Source organism: Corvus hawaiiensis, chromosome 1, assembly GCF_020740725.1.
Source record: "Corvus hawaiiensis isolate bCorHaw1 chromosome 1, bCorHaw1.pri.cur, whole genome shotgun sequence".
Taxonomy (NCBI): Eukaryota; Metazoa; Chordata; class Aves; order Passeriformes; family Corvidae; genus Corvus; species Corvus hawaiiensis.
The window spans coordinates 32,723,408-32,740,482 of NC_063213.1; the positions used below are offsets into that span (position 1 = coordinate 32,723,408).

General features: G+C 40.0%; 1 protein-coding gene across 4 annotated transcripts in view; it reads right to left on the reverse strand.

Moving 5' to 3' along the window:
• Nucleotides 1-17,075, reverse strand: part of SEPTIN7 (septin 7) — an 81,977-nt gene that overhangs the window by 21,138 nt on the left and 43,764 nt on the right. For all 4 annotated transcript variants that reach the window (XM_048299028.1, XM_048299037.1, XM_048299045.1 and 1 more), the window contains exons 4-5: nucleotides 6,096-6,202; nucleotides 194-294 (exon numbers count right to left, since the gene is read on the reverse strand). In XM_048299028.1, coding sequence (XP_048154985.1) covers nucleotides 194-294; nucleotides 6,096-6,202 — 208 coding nt within the window. The remainder of the gene's footprint in view (nucleotides 1-193; nucleotides 295-6,095; nucleotides 6,203-17,075) is intronic.

A 17,075-nucleotide genomic window follows, 5' to 3' on the forward strand; every position in this document is an offset into this window, starting at 1 on the left:
AACCAAGTTATAAAGGTACTTGGAATTACAGTAGTTAGAAGTTTTCAGCTAAAGGAAAAGTTTAAGAGTGTTAATATTTTAACTGAATACTGAAGCCTGCATTTTAAAATATGTCACAAAGTATTATCTCTCACACACATGCACAAAATGCAATGCAGAATTGTCATGGGAGAACATACAAAGAATGTCTTACCAATTACTATTATCCACAGCATCTCCAAATCCTGGTGTGTCAACTATTGTAAGTAGTAACTGAACACCACCCTCTTTGATTAAAACTTTTGACTGCTCAACCTAAATGAAATAAGGTAAGGTGAATAAGGTAAGATAAAATTCTTAGCAATTTAGTCACCTATCTTAAACACTGGGAAAAGCATTCAATGAGTAAGAAGTCTGACAAAGAATTGCTGACTTTTCTGCTTCAGAGGTACGCTGTGTCTGTGTTTTGCTCATAAAACCTCAATTATTTTACAATAATTAATAATTTTTTAAAAGAAAAAGATCATTATTTAAATAAAGTCAATGATAAAAAACCCCCTTTAAGTATATGGAATAGCTTAATATTTTAATTCCTGATTAAACAGGAAAAACCTTAACGAGGCATTAAACTTGATGAAGTTGCAAACTTCGGTCAGTTCAAAGAAAATGACACTTTTCAAAACTCATCCTCCCCCCAAGCACCTTAAACATTTCTAGTCCTGTTACTGTATTTTTAAGAATACATTTATTCTCCATAATGGTTGGGAATGGAATCACAAAGTGAGGGTTTCCTGTTACAGACAGAATTATATTGGAAAGTAATACAATCTGGCTGCAATCTGCTGAGCTAGACCTCATGTGACTGTAATGGATTGGGTTCCTGTTCACTCAGGTCACTGATGGAAATCCGTCTCAGAAGGCAAATGCATCAGCACAAGGAATGATGCAACATCTGGGTGTGGGAATTCATGCCTCCAGTTATGACCACCGATCTGCAGCACAGCTCAGGCAGCTTGCAGGGAACATGTCATCAAACAGATTAAGCATGTCATGACAGAGAAGATCGAGGCTAAACAGCACATGGACTGCTACCCCCTTCTTCCTACTTATATCTCAGTAATTATTGATATTGCCAATGTCAGGTCCATCTGCGTGAGAAAGTGCTGTACACCACTGTCCTATCAGTAAGATGCACAGCAGTACAAAATGACAAACTCAAGCTGGCTTCTTTCCAATTGCTTGGACATTTAATCATCTTTTTTTCTCCCTGATATTAAAACAATTCCTCTTAAATCACTAGTGACACTGTTTTCCAGACATGGATTCAAGAAAACAACAATGCAAGCCATTTTTGCATGTGAACCACACGAGAGCTGGCAGACTCAAGGTGATGCCACCTTGTTGCTCATTGCTTAACATTCCTTAAGCCACTCAAACGCTAACTGGGGAAAGAAAAGAAAGTTCTATTTATAATAAGCCCTTTCTGGATGGTCTCTTGACTAGTTCAAGATTTGAGAAATATCATATTAATGCTTCTTAAGCTCTTGCACATCCCTAATTGTTATATAAATGAAACAGACTCTCACAGCCACACCTGAACATTGTTGCAAACGCTCTGCAATCACTGCTTATGTGATGCAATGTAAATCCACAAGATAAATTAACACTGCAGAAAGTCAAACTAAGTACCTCTTGCACAAGCAAAACACTGATTACAATTCAAAAGAGAATATACAGAATCACAGAAAACAGTAACTACCTACAAAGAAAGCTTCATATTTAACCTCTGAGTATGCAGGATGCTGTTTTTATCTACTCATCAGTAGGGATCCTACCCAAGTCAGATCAATCCCTTTCGCTGATAGCTCTCAAAGAGTTAACAGCTACCAGGGAGCTAGTCACAGAAGTATCCAGGTTGGGCTGGACTTTAAGACCACCCAATTCAAACTCCAACATGAACAGGCCTGACTGCAAGGTTAGGAAGGTGTAAACAACCAGGAATTAAAATCAACCAAACAAAACCATACACACACCAGCCTAAGACACCACCAAGTTACTCTTTCACGATCTATTACAACTCTCATCCCTCCAAAAGCGTGCAGCTGAAAGCCATGAGAGCCTAGGAGTATATGCACTGCTTTAGAAACTTACATTTTAATTATGGTGAGCGTACTTCCCCCCATCCTCAAGAGTTCTATAAAGAAATTTTATTGTACACAATTTATACCAGAACTCAAGACAGTAATCCCCAGCCACAGCCAACTCAGCCAAGAGTTTACTACTCACAAGCCTTAACACACAAGAGATTAACTTCTGATTCCTTGCATTCTTTTGGCTATCTTGCATATAGTAACCACACAGCCCTCCTATTACCAAGCTCTCTGCAAGTATAAGAAACCCACAACACTTGCAAAATACTAGAGAAGATAATGCTAAGAGATGTACTCTTGCCAAGAGCTACAAGGTATCAGCTTCATTTTCCAGCACAAAAATTCCCAGCAAGAACCATTAAATTATTATGGGCTCACAGTGGAATGCTTTTACAAAAGAAGCAATTAACAAAACATTATCTTGAACATACATTTATAACAAAGGAAAAAAGAAAGGTCAGGAGAGCCTCAGAAATGTCATGCCAAACATTTTCCCTGATTCCGTATGCTTGTAAAATCTAAGTTCGGCTGAATTTGTGAAGTCACCTTCTGACAAATGGTCTGCAGCAACTGAATCTCTGCTGCAGATAATCAGACCACATCCACTATATCTTGTAAGCAGTAGATTCTACTGGCAGGAAACAGTAGATGAAGACCCTGCCACAAAGCCTCTGCAAAATTGCATTTTTCTAACCTAAATGGATGTGTCCATACATGGTCAAAGGCACAGAAAGCAGCAATATCTGGAAAAGATCCAAAAAATCACTGTAAACTAGTGTCATTCATAGTTAAGCATCCAGCTGCATCCTATCATCTGATTTACAAGTATTCCCAAGGGATTCATGGAAAACATTAGTTCAAGTCTTGGAATTTAAGACTTTTTAAGAAAAGTCTCCTCCAAACAGCCATTTTCCCATGCACTCCAGTCAGCTGGGTCACACGGGTCTCCTTGGCAGTTACTACACAGCGTTCATGACTTGGTGCTTGTTACAGCTTTTTATTGGATGAAACACTCCTTTAACATCTTGCATTCAAGGCAGTCAGATAGTGATCAGAGGAAACACCTTTAATAGCCCCTCATTTCTGAATATGTTTCCTTTGAATTCATCTGACATCAAATCACTTAACTGTTTTTCTGCATTTTCTATGGGACTATTACAAAGGACCTGCCTCACAAAACAACTCCAAACTGCAATGGTTTTCAAGCCAAACCACAGTTTGTGTTTATCTATGTGAGAGCCTCTCAGACAATTCCTGATCAGTAAGTTGTTCCCACCATACAAGAACAGGTGATTATTACAACCAAGATTTGAGGATGCTCAAATGAGGTGGTTTCCTCTCATCCCTACCCTACAAAACCCTCAACTTAAAAAGGTATTCACTGGCAGAGTACAAATCCAGTAGATCCAAACAGCAGCTCCCACTGCTTATTCTTCAGTATTTGACAGGAAACACCTCCAGATCATACACATAGTTGCTAGCACATACAGATTTTCAAGCTTGTAGGGGGAAACAATTTTATCCTCACTTACACTGAAATAAGATACTTCCCAGTTTCTTCCTTAAAACACTACACTGAGTTTTCATTCATCCCAAGGAACTGAAAGCAAAGTTGCGTTGCAAGTAAACAAAAAGAAAGTACTTATTAGATAAAGTAAACAGTAGTTTCTAGAGGGGAAGATGGTCTTTAAATCTACTTCATTCCCACCATATTATTTTCTAAGTCGCGTCAGAACCCAATTTACTATTGAATATAGTTTTGGCAAGCTCTTGGCCTCAAGCTTTAGCCCACACAGTGGAAGTAGGAAAAAAATGCAATGGCTTATCAGCCTGAGCTCTGTTCAAGCCTTTCCCCCCCCCTTCCTTTCCAGCTTTACAAAGTAAAAAAAAAAAATCATTAAGTGAGGCTTTCTGAAAAAAGATGATCTTTTTCTTCAACCAGTAAATCATTACAAATCAAACCACCCCTGATGGTCAGAATGAACAGGGTCATCTAATCTTGTCACCTAACAGATGAAAGTACTTAACTCAAATTCCAGAAATTCCACAGTTTCATATTATTTTTTCTTACACTGATGCACCTTTAACTAGGGTGGGAGCGAGTTATCTTTGAAAGATGTCTTGGTCTGGGTTTTCTTCTTGTTAGCTTGTGTACAAATTCTTCCAAAGATTTTTCCCAACTGAAAAAACCAAAAATCTTCCAATGACAGGGAATCCATCCCACAATTACTTAAACTAAAATTCTATTAACATAACCTGAATTGGTTTAACTTCTGCTAAACCAGTGTGTAATCATCAGTAAAGAAATCACGCTACATCTCTCTTCCTATAAAAAAAGTCACCCTTCTATTTGGTTTTTGAACAGTCACTGATTAGTTCAGTAATAAGCATATTATATGAGAGTTTAACTCTTTGAAGACCTCTTTTCCACTTAACATCTCAACCTTTCTAATACAAATAATGGTCTGATGCCCCTGCTAACAGGCTTTCAAGTCCATTTTGTCAGTCACTATGGTTCTACATTAAACGTATAAGATACCCTAACAGAAATGATCAAAGCTTAGAAAGTATTAACGTATTGGTAATCAAACTCAGGATGTTCAAAAGCTTTCCTCCAAATTAAAAAATCTGTATTCCACAATGACTTCATTTTGTCATAGCATTCAAGTTTTCATTGACAAGCATCGCCATTCAAACTTCTCAATACGGGCATAACTAACTTCTTCCTTGTAATAATTACCTTGTGGTAATTATTCAGTGTTCTGACATTGGATTAGAAAATGTCTTACCTAAAATCCTGAACAAAAAAAAAAGAGGTCCCACAAAGCAGTAAGGTCAGTGGTTCACGGCACTGAAGCTGAATCACTTAATTTCAATGAGTAAAAAAGTACTTGTTTTACAACTTCTGTTTAGCACCATGCATACCCTCCTAACCCAACACAGGGCTTAATCACTTTATGACAACTCTGCAATTATCCAGTCACTTCAGCCACAGCTGAATTTGGCAGCTGGAGGAACTCTGCTGGACAACAGCAGCAATGGTGAGCACCCTTGGTCCTCACCTGTATGAAGTTAGATTATCATAAGGTATCTTCACCAAAGTCTTAAACAAGTGCAAATCAAACCAGATAAGCAGAGTTCATGCAACCTTATTCAGCTGGTCAGCTGTGGAGGCAGAAAACACCCCACGAACACAATGATTTCCCAAACTACCCATAACATTATTATTTCTTAGCATTAGGTAATTGTTATTTCTAATAATCTTTTTGTAACACAGGAAACATGCTCCTTTTTTTGAGAGAAAATATAATTGATCAGTAGCAAGTTATTACACAAAACAAATGGATCAACTTCAGTCTTCCAGTCTTTGACCAAATATTCCAGTTGCATCATGCATTTGCAGGAACATCATCTTTGCCCATGTAAGTCTAGTGCTTAAAGTCAGACAGGTTCATCCTAGTCCCTGATGTTTCAGAATAACAACTTGTAACAGGTAAACAAGGTACCACAAACAGTACAGTCTGCAGAAGACTCGCAGATACTTTTATACCCCAGGTCCCCGCACTTCTGTGAAATCCTTTAGTATTTGGCCTCTAAAAGCCTGCCTTCAACAGTCACACAGGTTTTACTGCACATCTATGTATTTCTACAGATTTACTGACTATTTTAATTGATAATAAACACTACATTTTCAAAAATTTCTGTACACATATGTGTTTTCTAATCTACAGGCAAAACACAAAACATTTCAGGGTTCCCACATTTCTACAGGCTACAGGTTTGAGAACCTGGAAGTTTTGTATAGCTAAGATAGACTGAGAGACACACAGAGTATTTCTTAGTGGTTCACATCATGACTGAATGCATCCTGGAACTCAGGTGCTTATGTAATAACTGTGTATCACCTTACATTACTAAATTGCAAATTACAATGTTCAGGCTGTATCTTTTTTACCCCAGACATACCTGTACAGTCTTTTTAATTCTGTGTGAAGGACCTGGATACTCTGGAGAATACAATTCTGTTAAGAATAATGAGTTGATTAATGTTGATTTTCCCAGTCCAGATTCACCTAGAAGAAAACAGAACAGTTTCAGTAAAACCAGGAGTATCATGTAAAATATAAACATTTAGATCTACATTTCAAACACTCCTGAAACATAGTACCTGAAAACATGGACTGCACTCTAAGAGTTTGAGAATCTATCATCTTTTCAAATTTCAAGGAAAACCTTTCAAATCCCACTGTCACTGTTGGATTCTAGAAACATTTATTTTTCTGATCATACTGAGTGCATTCAGCCTTTTGTCCACTGTTCCCATTACAACACACAAAGATGATATTACATTAAATTTTATACACAAGCTATCTTCCTGGTAAAACTAATCATAGTGCCAAAGCAGATTATGTTGTCTCCTTTATTTCAAATATTTGAGTGTCTTTATTATCAGGAAGGGGAAAAAAGAAGCAGGGGTGGGAGTGGGGGGAGGGAGAAAGACTGAGATTAGTCTACGATAACTATTAAAGCCACAAGAGATAAAATGAAGTTTCAAACTATGTGGTTTGCCTGGGAATTTTGTTGTTGGGGCACAGAAGGGGGCTGGATTTTATTTGGGCTTTTTTGGTAATTTGTGCATGAGCAACAATAAGTCAGCCTTGCTGAAGAATCTGGAGACACTACTGCCATGACAATCCAAGCAAATACAGTTAAACACGCCACAGCAAATATTACCTTCCATTTACAGCTCTACAGAGACAAGGGCAAGAATTTCAGATCAACTACTTAGAGTATTTTAAAAGAAAAGTCTTTTGTTTAATTTTTTATTGTAAAGAAACTACTTCAACACAACAATTCACGCTGGTGTGAGAACTAAGGATAAAGGTATAAAAAAATGATGCTTTCTTTCTGTTCAAATTTCATATGCAGTCTGTTAATACATTTACCTAAACAGAAACAGACACAGAGAAATTTGCTTTCAAGCTAACAAATTTGAGGGCAAACTATATACTTTCACTGAAAGAGGAGAATGAACTGCACTGCACCCATACTTGAAAGGAAAAATTTAACTAAAGTACTAATCATTCTAACCCCAACAAGTACTGTGTTGATTTAGAGACTGAACTCAGAAAATTTCCAAGCCTGTCTTGAGATAAATGTCCTGGGTTAACGCAAGAGTTACAGAACAGAAAATAGTTATTAATTGTCTCCTCTGCAATAGGTATCTGGGTTTCCTACAGGAGCTGGCTCATACACACCAGCCATCTCGATTACAGTGGTGTAGCACAGAGTGTCTGCAGCACCGAGCAGAGCAATCTCATTAGCTACACGGTAAACGGATTAGCAGCTGATGAAACACTGCAACCAGAGCTCCCGCCGGCTGTCTGCGCTCTCAGTAGAGCTTGTTCTTCAAACCCCACCCTCTCGGACAGATGAGCTAACCCGTGCTGGGAGCAGCGGCTGGCCACAGCCAGGCTGATGGGCTGCGGCAGCCAAGGAAAAGGGAGATACTCAAGTTACGGTCTCAAGATAGCAATGAACACTAACCCCACCAGGACAGGTTTATGCAAGACAGCAGGGACATGCTTGCTGACAAGATTTCACTAGTACCCTGCAGATTTTGCCTTTTTCCGTGGTTAGATTCATGAGGAACTTAGAACTACGCAGTAAACACAGTGCCTCCGAGTCTGGTTATAAAGGACCCAAGTTTTCTACTCTGCATTTGCAAGACTTTAAGGGCAGGGTCAGCTGCAGCCGAGGGGCCTCCCTACCAATTCTGCAACACAAAGAAGCTCCTGAAATGCACAACTTTCCAATCTCATAGATGCACCCTGGTTAAAGCTTAACTGTCTCCATCTCACAGCCCTGCTCAAGAAATGCAAACCATTCCAGTTAAACTGAAGGTTTTTATCCACCCTACTGAAGCCCTCAAGAGGGTGGCTCTGATTTTTAAATGTACAATTCATATCCTTTCAGTGACCTCTGCTTTTTAACTTGAATCTTGCAAAAGTCACCCTACTAAAGTATTGAAGAAAGAATTTAACATCAGATTCTACTTCATTATACAAAAAGGGTTGCCCCTTCTTCTCCCTTCTATTAGGGTTACTGCTGGTCTTAATATGCTAAAGAATTTAAGGTGAAAAACACTGAGAACAATCATTTCTCTTGAAAATGAGTGCCTGTCAAGTTGTCATTAAAATTCAACATATGGAAGTAAGATTTTCAGCTTCAAAAGAATGTGATGGAAAACCAGCAGTTTGCCCTAGATAGCTTGGGCAGTTCTGGCACTCCGTACCAAGCAGACCCTGAACTGCTGAAGCATTACACCCTGGGAAATCTGAGGTTTGTTCCCCTCCTCACCCTTTGGCCCCCTTACAGCTGCAAAGTTATGAAGACAATTTTGAGCTGAAATCAGTGAAAAGGAAGTATGCTAAGGATATTTATGCACAATCTTGTTCCCAAAGGTGCCCAGCTTTCTAGATATCCTTACCCACCATGCTAACTGTAATCAGCCAGTGCAGATTATAACAGTTTAAACTGCTTAACTGCTACCAGTAATTGAGGTACTACATGTAAGAGCTTGCCTCAATGCACCAATCCTGGATGCAGTTGTGCCTTAGATGATGCAAGGGTCAACATCTACAATGGTAGTAAAAGGCTAAAATATCAAATAAAACAATTGCACTGAAACTGTAGGCAAAACCCCTAACTGGAACATTTAATATTGTACTATGGGGAATTATGCTGCTTCCACTGTAATAAAACAAGAATTTCTCTGCTGACTACAGAGAAAGCAGGATTAGAGAAATCAACTGTAATCGAACAGTTCTAGTAGCCTTTCTGGACACATTTAAATATTCTGATCTTCACTAGAAAGACTGTAAAAAGTAAAAAAAAAAAAAATTCAACCCCCCCAAATCCCCAAAACAAACAAAACCACACAAAGCCCCCTTAAGTCCACACCCAAACAAAACCCTCTGTCTTTCCCATGCTCCACCTTGCTCAAACCCACATTCACCTGAAAGGATTGCCTACTGGAAAGGCTGGGAAATCAGCTTCCAAGGATGTAACAGGCTATGAATACGACTAACAAAACCCCAAGGGAGAAGGGAAAACAAGTGAAGTTTCATTTGCCTTTGCAGAAACAAAAAGATACATCCCAAATAAAATGTATCTTCCCGCTTTCAGTAAGCACTTCTGATGAGATTTTGTCCTTTGACCATTACATGAACTGGCCAAAGGGTACAATGTAATAGAACCTTTTCAACAGTAATAACTTCTAATCACTTAATGAATTACGATGTCGTTAAACCTAGGAGCCCAACTTAGAGTGAGCGATTTTTAGAAATTTACTTTAAAAAGAAGAAAAGAAGGAAAACATTCTGCAGGGTAATCCTGAATTCAAAAGGTTAATTATTTCTGGTATCCAGGTCCTGCTTTTACCTTACCCTCTCTCTCCCACTAAATATTTCACATAGGCTTCAAGTTCTTCTGAATATTGTTCTTTTTTTTTTCTTCATTATTTTGTGTCTCTTGTTTATCAGCAACTTAGTGTTTCAAAATGTTAACATTTTATCAAGCTGTTTTTATAATCACAACCAAACACATGGAGCTGGCAACTCTTGGTAGCATGTGCTTTTACTAACATACTTCTGTCAGTCTTGTGAATGAAGAGCTTTTGTGAGCCCTTACAGGACTAGCAAAAGTTCCAACTCTTCTAAAGTCCATGAATTTCTAAATGGCTGTACAAAGAGTGGAACTCTTCTTATACACTTATGTTAACAATTACCTTCTGACCATTAGCATCTTTATAAAGATGGCCCATAGCATATCATTTAAAATTAACCTTGGATAGCAAAATTTTTTCTTCTGTGAACAAAACACTGATCAAGTACTTCCCTTTTTTCTACACATGTAAGACTAGCTGTAACATGAGAAGGGAGACCAAGAAAAAAATAAAACCAACACATTCAGTTTCCTCTTTTATATCTCAAGCATATGCATCTCAAACATATCTCTGGGGGTCAGAGGAGACCACTGGCAACCACTGGAATAGTTTGCAAACCAAGTAAATAGTCTCCAGAACAATACAAAAGCAAGTAAGTAAAGGGAATGAACAACTAAAAAACTTGAACAATGGTGTGCAATCCATGTGAATGGGGGAAAGCAGCGCTCAGGTAAAAAAATAAGTAACTAGCTCAACGGAGCTACATAAATCTTTCACCTTCATTTCTAAATCCCTCCCTGTAAATGAACGAGAAATCCTAATCCGTGATAATCAGCTCGAAAATCTATTCACATCTAACTTGTTTCCATCAGTTCTTGCTATGACTTTATTACCACAAAAAACCTCAAACTGCCAGCATTTCCTCCCTGTGATGATGGAAGTGAATTGTTACCCTTAATGATGCTTTTTTCACCATTCATTGCTGTGGCACATTGAGAATGTGGCATATTTCCAACCTCCCCTAACTTTTCAGCCTCTGCCATTCATACTCAAAAATCTATGACAAAAATGGGCAAGAAGACCAGTCCAACCCAGCTTTCTTCCAGCTTTATCTGTAACTTCTGGTGGAGACTGCTGTTTTCTCATTCATAAATTGCCCCTCTCAATAATGCATCACACTACCTCTTCTAGATACCATATCATTCTGAAAATCCAGGATCAGTTTTCTTCTATATTTTCAGGATCTTGTTTTCTAAAATCCAAGCCCTGAACTTAAAAGCATGACTTGCATTCTTAGGTTTATGACCTCATGTGAGAGCTCATTAAACATCAAGTGATCAAGGTAAGCAACCAATCTTGAACATATTCAGCGTGCTTTCTGCATGTTTTATTTCCTACCTCTTCATCACAAGTTACTCTTGCAGAAATCACCAGAAGTTTTCTACTCTTCAGTATCATTACTTGGCTACCTACCAGTGAAACAGTATTTCATGCTTACGCCCTGTGACAGTCAGCTGCACCACTGGGAACATGACCACAAGTGCTATGTGTATTTAGGAATTTCAAGCTGCTTTCCTAAACTCCAGGTGGGACTACAAGACTGCCAAGGAACCACCCACCAGCAAGAAAAATGCTTTGCAGCACCATAAACCAAGACTTCAGTTAAATTGCTCAAAGTGATTTGCTTCATGTATCATCACCAAGGAGATGACCCAGTCTCTATCACTGTCTCTATTAACTGGACACAGCAGGAACTGCAGATTCAAAACATGCACTAACTGCTAACTCTTGATGGCTGAGAGAAGGTAACTCACCCCTGTGGGACTTGTAGATTATTCGAGATAAACCACCAATAAAGCCCCAAGACAACCAGGTTTCTACAAATTGCACAGGGTTTTTGAAAGCTTCCACTGCATTCTAAATAAAAACGTGTATTTAGAGTTCCTTGATACAGTCAAGCATAAGCTGCAGTTGCTTCACTGTTTCTTCAGAATAAAGATATCCAAAAATACTTACTTCTGTGATGAAGTGCATTTGATAGCACATTTGATAGCCACAAGGAGTTACAAAGGGATCAAATTCAATAGAAAAATGTTGTACTTCTCCACAGCCTACTTACACAGAATGTTTACATCAAAGCATATTTTATTTTCAGCTCGTGAGCAAGTTTTTTCATGGAATTTTTCCATTTTATAAATTCTTATTATTGTGACAGTTTTTGCTTAAAATAGTATCCCATTAGTTTGATGCTGGTGACTCAAAGAAGGGTAAAAAGCTTGTCAGAAGGCATAAAAAATAATGCATTTCATCTTCTTTCATCTTTGTACAATTCACAGTTTATGTGCACGACAGCACCTGCAGCTTTATGCAAATGTGCAATAGCTTTGACGACACTGTAACACGCAGGTTTTTTGCTTTTATACAGAAGGGAAGTTACATGAATAATCAAAGAGCCTGAACTATGCCGAGTGACATGATGGAACCACCCTCTTGCCGAGGGGGAATGGTGCTCTGCCATGTCATTATAGACAACCACAAAAACGGAGCCTGCAAGATGCTTTTAATTTCAAGTCTGATTTTAGAAGCTTTCGTAAAAGCTAGTTCCTGCCTTCAGTGCTCTACAAAATACAAACCAACATTCAATAAACATGTAAGAACATCCAAATGAAAACCGTCAGGAGGAGGATGGGAGCAGGACCATGCTGCTGCCATATATCTACTACTCCATGTAGGATGGTGTCATGTGAAATCTTGCAAATGATCAACTTTGTCTTTTATAGACATTTATAAGGGGAAGAAAGCCAAAGCTCCACCATTTCACAACTTGAATATGAAGCATAAATTATGGAAGCAACATATGTTAGAGTCACAAAGATGCTCCTAGCAAAACAGAGGAACGAGGAAGTCTAGCAGCAATAAATTCATTTCTGCCTATCAGCAACTGCATCAACAGCAATAAAAATTCAGCATTCAGGATACAGTAAGACAATTTAATCAATTTTCTTAGAGCAGAACTTGAAGTGCAATAACTGAAGGCAGACTCTTGGCATATCATTCTTGTCATAGATGACATTTAAATAATTCAGAAAAGCCATTAGCAGGGATGGAAAATACTTCAGAAGAATATTGCAACAGATTCTACATAGCATTTTTCAAGTACTATTGTTTCCTCTCAAAGAAGAAGCAGGTCTAGCTTTCTACAAGTGACAGATTAAAACAGCCATGAAACAATGGTTTAACTTCACAGGTGAAATTTTGGCTACTGCCAAAAGCAATGGTCCCCTACTCCCAGTCCAACTCTTGCACTAGAATTCACAGAATTCACTAGAATGCAGCATGTGAGGCAAGAAGCGATCCAGCAAACTAGGGCACATAGGGCTTCAGGACAGGAAAATGAGGGGAAGATTACATCAGATCAGCTAAGTCAAATACTCTCCTCTCTTTCTGGAAACAAGAATAAATGTAAAAAATCTGCATTTAAAACTAGACCTCTTCTCTGTCACAAAAGAATCACCAACAATTCACAAGTCAAAGAATTTGTGGCACTTCCTGAAGAAAGTTGTATTTCCTCTAACTGCATAGACAGGCTTTGCTCCTGATAAACAGCGTGTCTGCAAAGTAGCCATTGAAAATAGGACATTACCTAATTTAACATAAGGCACAGGAAGCAATCTTTCAGCATTTTGAGCAAAGGCTTGTAGTCCAGTAAAACCAAGGAATCAAAACCACAAGTTTCTCTTCACTTTTAGTTCTTCAACACTACTGCAGATGAAAAAAACACTCCATGGCATCGGGCTGCTCATATGTAGTACCAAGAACAGCTGAAAGGCAACAATCTGAGCTTCAGTATCCAAGCTTGCATGGAATTACAAGCCCACAGTTAGCAGCTGTAGTCCAGGCTCACCAAAGCTTACCTTGCTTTGTTTTCTGTGTTAGATGAAATAAAACTCCTATGTCTGATTAAGCTGTAGTCATACTGCAATGCAGCTTTAGAGACATTACAAGCAACAAGAAGTTGACAAAACTGACCTACATGGAAAATCTGAATGCACAAGCTCTCTGTGAAGTAACTGGGTTAAAGAATTCAACTGGAAATGACAGAAGCTGCAGAGTTCCATGACAAATCGTCTACAGTTAAACCTCATAACCAGGATATACCTCAAATTTTCACTGGCTTTGACAAAGCCAAAATAAAGAGCCTTCAGAAGAGAAGAAAAAAACCATATTGCTTCAAAAATCAAAGCAAGAGGAACAGAAACCGTTGTGAAAAATGCTAAAGCACAGTGCTCTGTTTAAGGCTAAGAAAGCAAACATGTGAGACCATCACTGCTGGATCTGAAAGAATTATGCATCCAGAGAAAGCTGCAGAGCTGGGCTTACTCTCTGGAGAGAAATACAGGGATAAATATAATTGATTGAATTCCCTAATGATATGAATTATTTAAAAAAAGAAAAGAGAAAGATTTTAAGAACATGAAATTTGTCATCTTTACTGCTGACAACCAATTGTACAGCATTTCCAGTACATAACTGCTAACATTTGCTGACTAAAGAATGAAAGGTATATTAATGAACACAGATCACAGATTAGTCAGGCTCTTTCATTATTCGGACAGAAACAAAACCGACACAGCTATCAAAATGCTAATGAAAAAAATAAGAAAGAGTGATGAGGTTTACTTAATCTTTAAGACTAGAACACTTGGTACAGATACAGGGTCAACATCTCAGACAGTCTGGCACGCATGCAACTTAAAAACAAGAAGCTCTACACATCAACTTGAGGAAAAGGAGAGAAAGGTGAGCACTTTAGGCAGCATCTTCCTCAGAACCCCACCCAAGTGATACATCTAAGGCATGAGTATCACAGAAAATTTTAAAAGGACAAAAACCAAAATTATTTTTATTTACATGGAACCTAATGAGTCTCTACAGAGGAGTACAAAGAGCACTTAGACTGACTTACTGAACACTTCATCAGCTCTTCCCCTGAATATTTACACTAGAACAGAATAAAAGCTACTGGAAGTATATTGAGCGCTCTCAAAATATCCCAGGGGGGACACTCTGCTATTAAGCAAATCCACAAAAATTTGTCAGAAGACTTAACTTTGAACATTTCTAGTGGTAGTAAAAATTTCTTTCCTTATACCTTCCCTCTTGATGCCTTCTCTCTTTAATGTCCTTGGAAGCACTTTTAATAGCAGGCAGCACAAACAAAGCTATGTTATGACAAAACCCTTAGCTGGCACAAGTGGCAAGAGGAAGATACGCATAGCTAGACAGAATTCTGCAAATTCACCCCAGTGATATGATTTTTGTGGCAATAAGGAATGAGAAATTAGGGCAATGTTGTTTGCAAGTTGGGATAATTCTGCTTCTTTGGTCTGGTGTTAGCCAACCAAGAAGCAAGAGGATCACAGCAATGTGCTATCCCAGATACACTGCTGCCACTTTTAAGCAACCTTGGCAAAATACACTAATTTGATACCTCAGTTATGTGGGGGTGGTTACATGCTTCTGTTTCCATAAGACAGCCTCCATAGGAATTGTAAAAGTGGGTATTTTAGCTCTGAAAAAGGGTGAGAAAGGTTGGAATAAGCTTATGTTGTCAAGACTATACCCTTTTTAATATGGTAACAGCTGTTTTGCTTAAGTGCTAAGCCATTGTTTCCGAATTGCTGCCACCACTGTTCAGTTTTCTAATAATGACTTAGAAGAAAACTGAGCTGCTTTTGTAGCCAACAACAGAAACATCCGTTCACAAAGTGGAAAAGAAAACAGACAGGTCTGATAAGGTGGTATCCTAAGACCTGTCCAGTGTTGCAGTGGGGATCCTGCAACACGCATATATCAAACCAGGAGTCCCGTGGAAAGGAAATATATATGGACAGACAGATTCTTGATAGCTGTTTCAGAGAGATGTTTATTTCTCCAGCCGCATGGCCGGAGCTCTGCCGAGGAACCGTTCCAGTCACGGGACCAAGGGTCCTTCTGCCCGCGCAGGGAACACAAACCAACCAATGGGAACGAGGCTGAGCAGGGACATGGAAACCCCGTGTCTGTGCCCTCAGGGCCCCTCTCCCAGGGCTCCATGGCAGGGGAGGGACCCCAACACCTCACCTGTTTTATTTTAATAAAAGGAGAATGAAAACAACTGGATAAACATAACAAGAACAGATTCAAAACAAAACAAGCCACCCTCCTGAGTCTTTAAATGTCCAATCAGATTCTGTGGAACATCTTAGGGCTGACAGAAGGGAGACAGAACTCTGAGCATGCTTTGTGGGGAAACTGAGGCAGGAGAGGGTTTAACTTCTTCCCTCCCCCTTTTCATCCCCCACTCGGCATTGGAAAGGGATTTTTGGGGACACAATTGGCAAAAGCATGGTTTTGTGAGGGAAACCATGGATGAAAAAACGGATTGGGAATACACTGGGGGTAATAGGACATAGGGTAAAAGGGAAAGGTGGGATTAGGAAAGGGAGACTGTAGGGGGGGCTTACAATGGAGATACTGTCTAACATGACTACGATTTTTTGCATATATACTGCCTTTTACAGGAACACCATCAGGCCCAGTGACCTGCGATGCTTGTAACCCTTTTCTCCCTAGTACAATACTAAATTCCACCACCTCTCCATCTCCCAAGCTTGGGATCCATTTTTCAGGGTTATTCTTTTTAATAGCAGTTCTATGCACGAATATGTCTTGCTGGTTGTCACACCTTGTTATAAAACCATAATTTTGCTTAACATTATACCATTTTACTATCCCTAAGGTCTTAGTTGCTATGATCTTTTCCTTTTTCCGAGTGGCTGCTGTTTTCTGTCTCGCTGCGTCTTTGCTGTCTCTTTCGGTCGCTCCCGTGTTGGAATTGTCGGGGCTGCTCGTGCCTGCGCGCTCTTCCCGGGGTCGCGTTCGGGGCTGTGTGGGCCGGGCCGGGCCACGCCGCTCAGTTCTCCGTGCGTCGCCTCCTCTGGTCGCAGCTTCGCTGCCGCTGCCGGGCGCTGCACCCACGTCTCGGCCGGGCCCCTGAGCGACGACTCCCCCGCGCCCCGCTCCAGCGCACGTCTCGGCTGGGCACGGCTCCGTTCCACCGCCACCGCCGCCAGCCGCCGCCCGCGTGCCGCCCCTCTCGGCCGGGCGTTCCCGGGGCTCGCTCCACCACGCGCTGCACAGGACCGGGCAGGCACCGCCGGGTCCCGCCGCTCCCCGCCGCGCCTCGCTCCGCCACCGACACTGCGGCTCGCGTGGCTCCGCCCGCGCGCGGGAACTGCCTCGCTGCTGCTCGCAGAGCGCTCGGTGCACGTGGCCTGGGCCGCACGGTCCCTGCGCCAGGCTTCCCTTCGCCAGGACACAGCTGACATTGCTCAACAGTCTCAGTAACTAAATAATATTCACGAAAATATTCTTCCATCGGCATACATTTTGACTCCAGTATTAACTGTGTCCAAACGGTTTTCCAAAAGCCCTTGGTAAGAATTAAATCCCAAGAA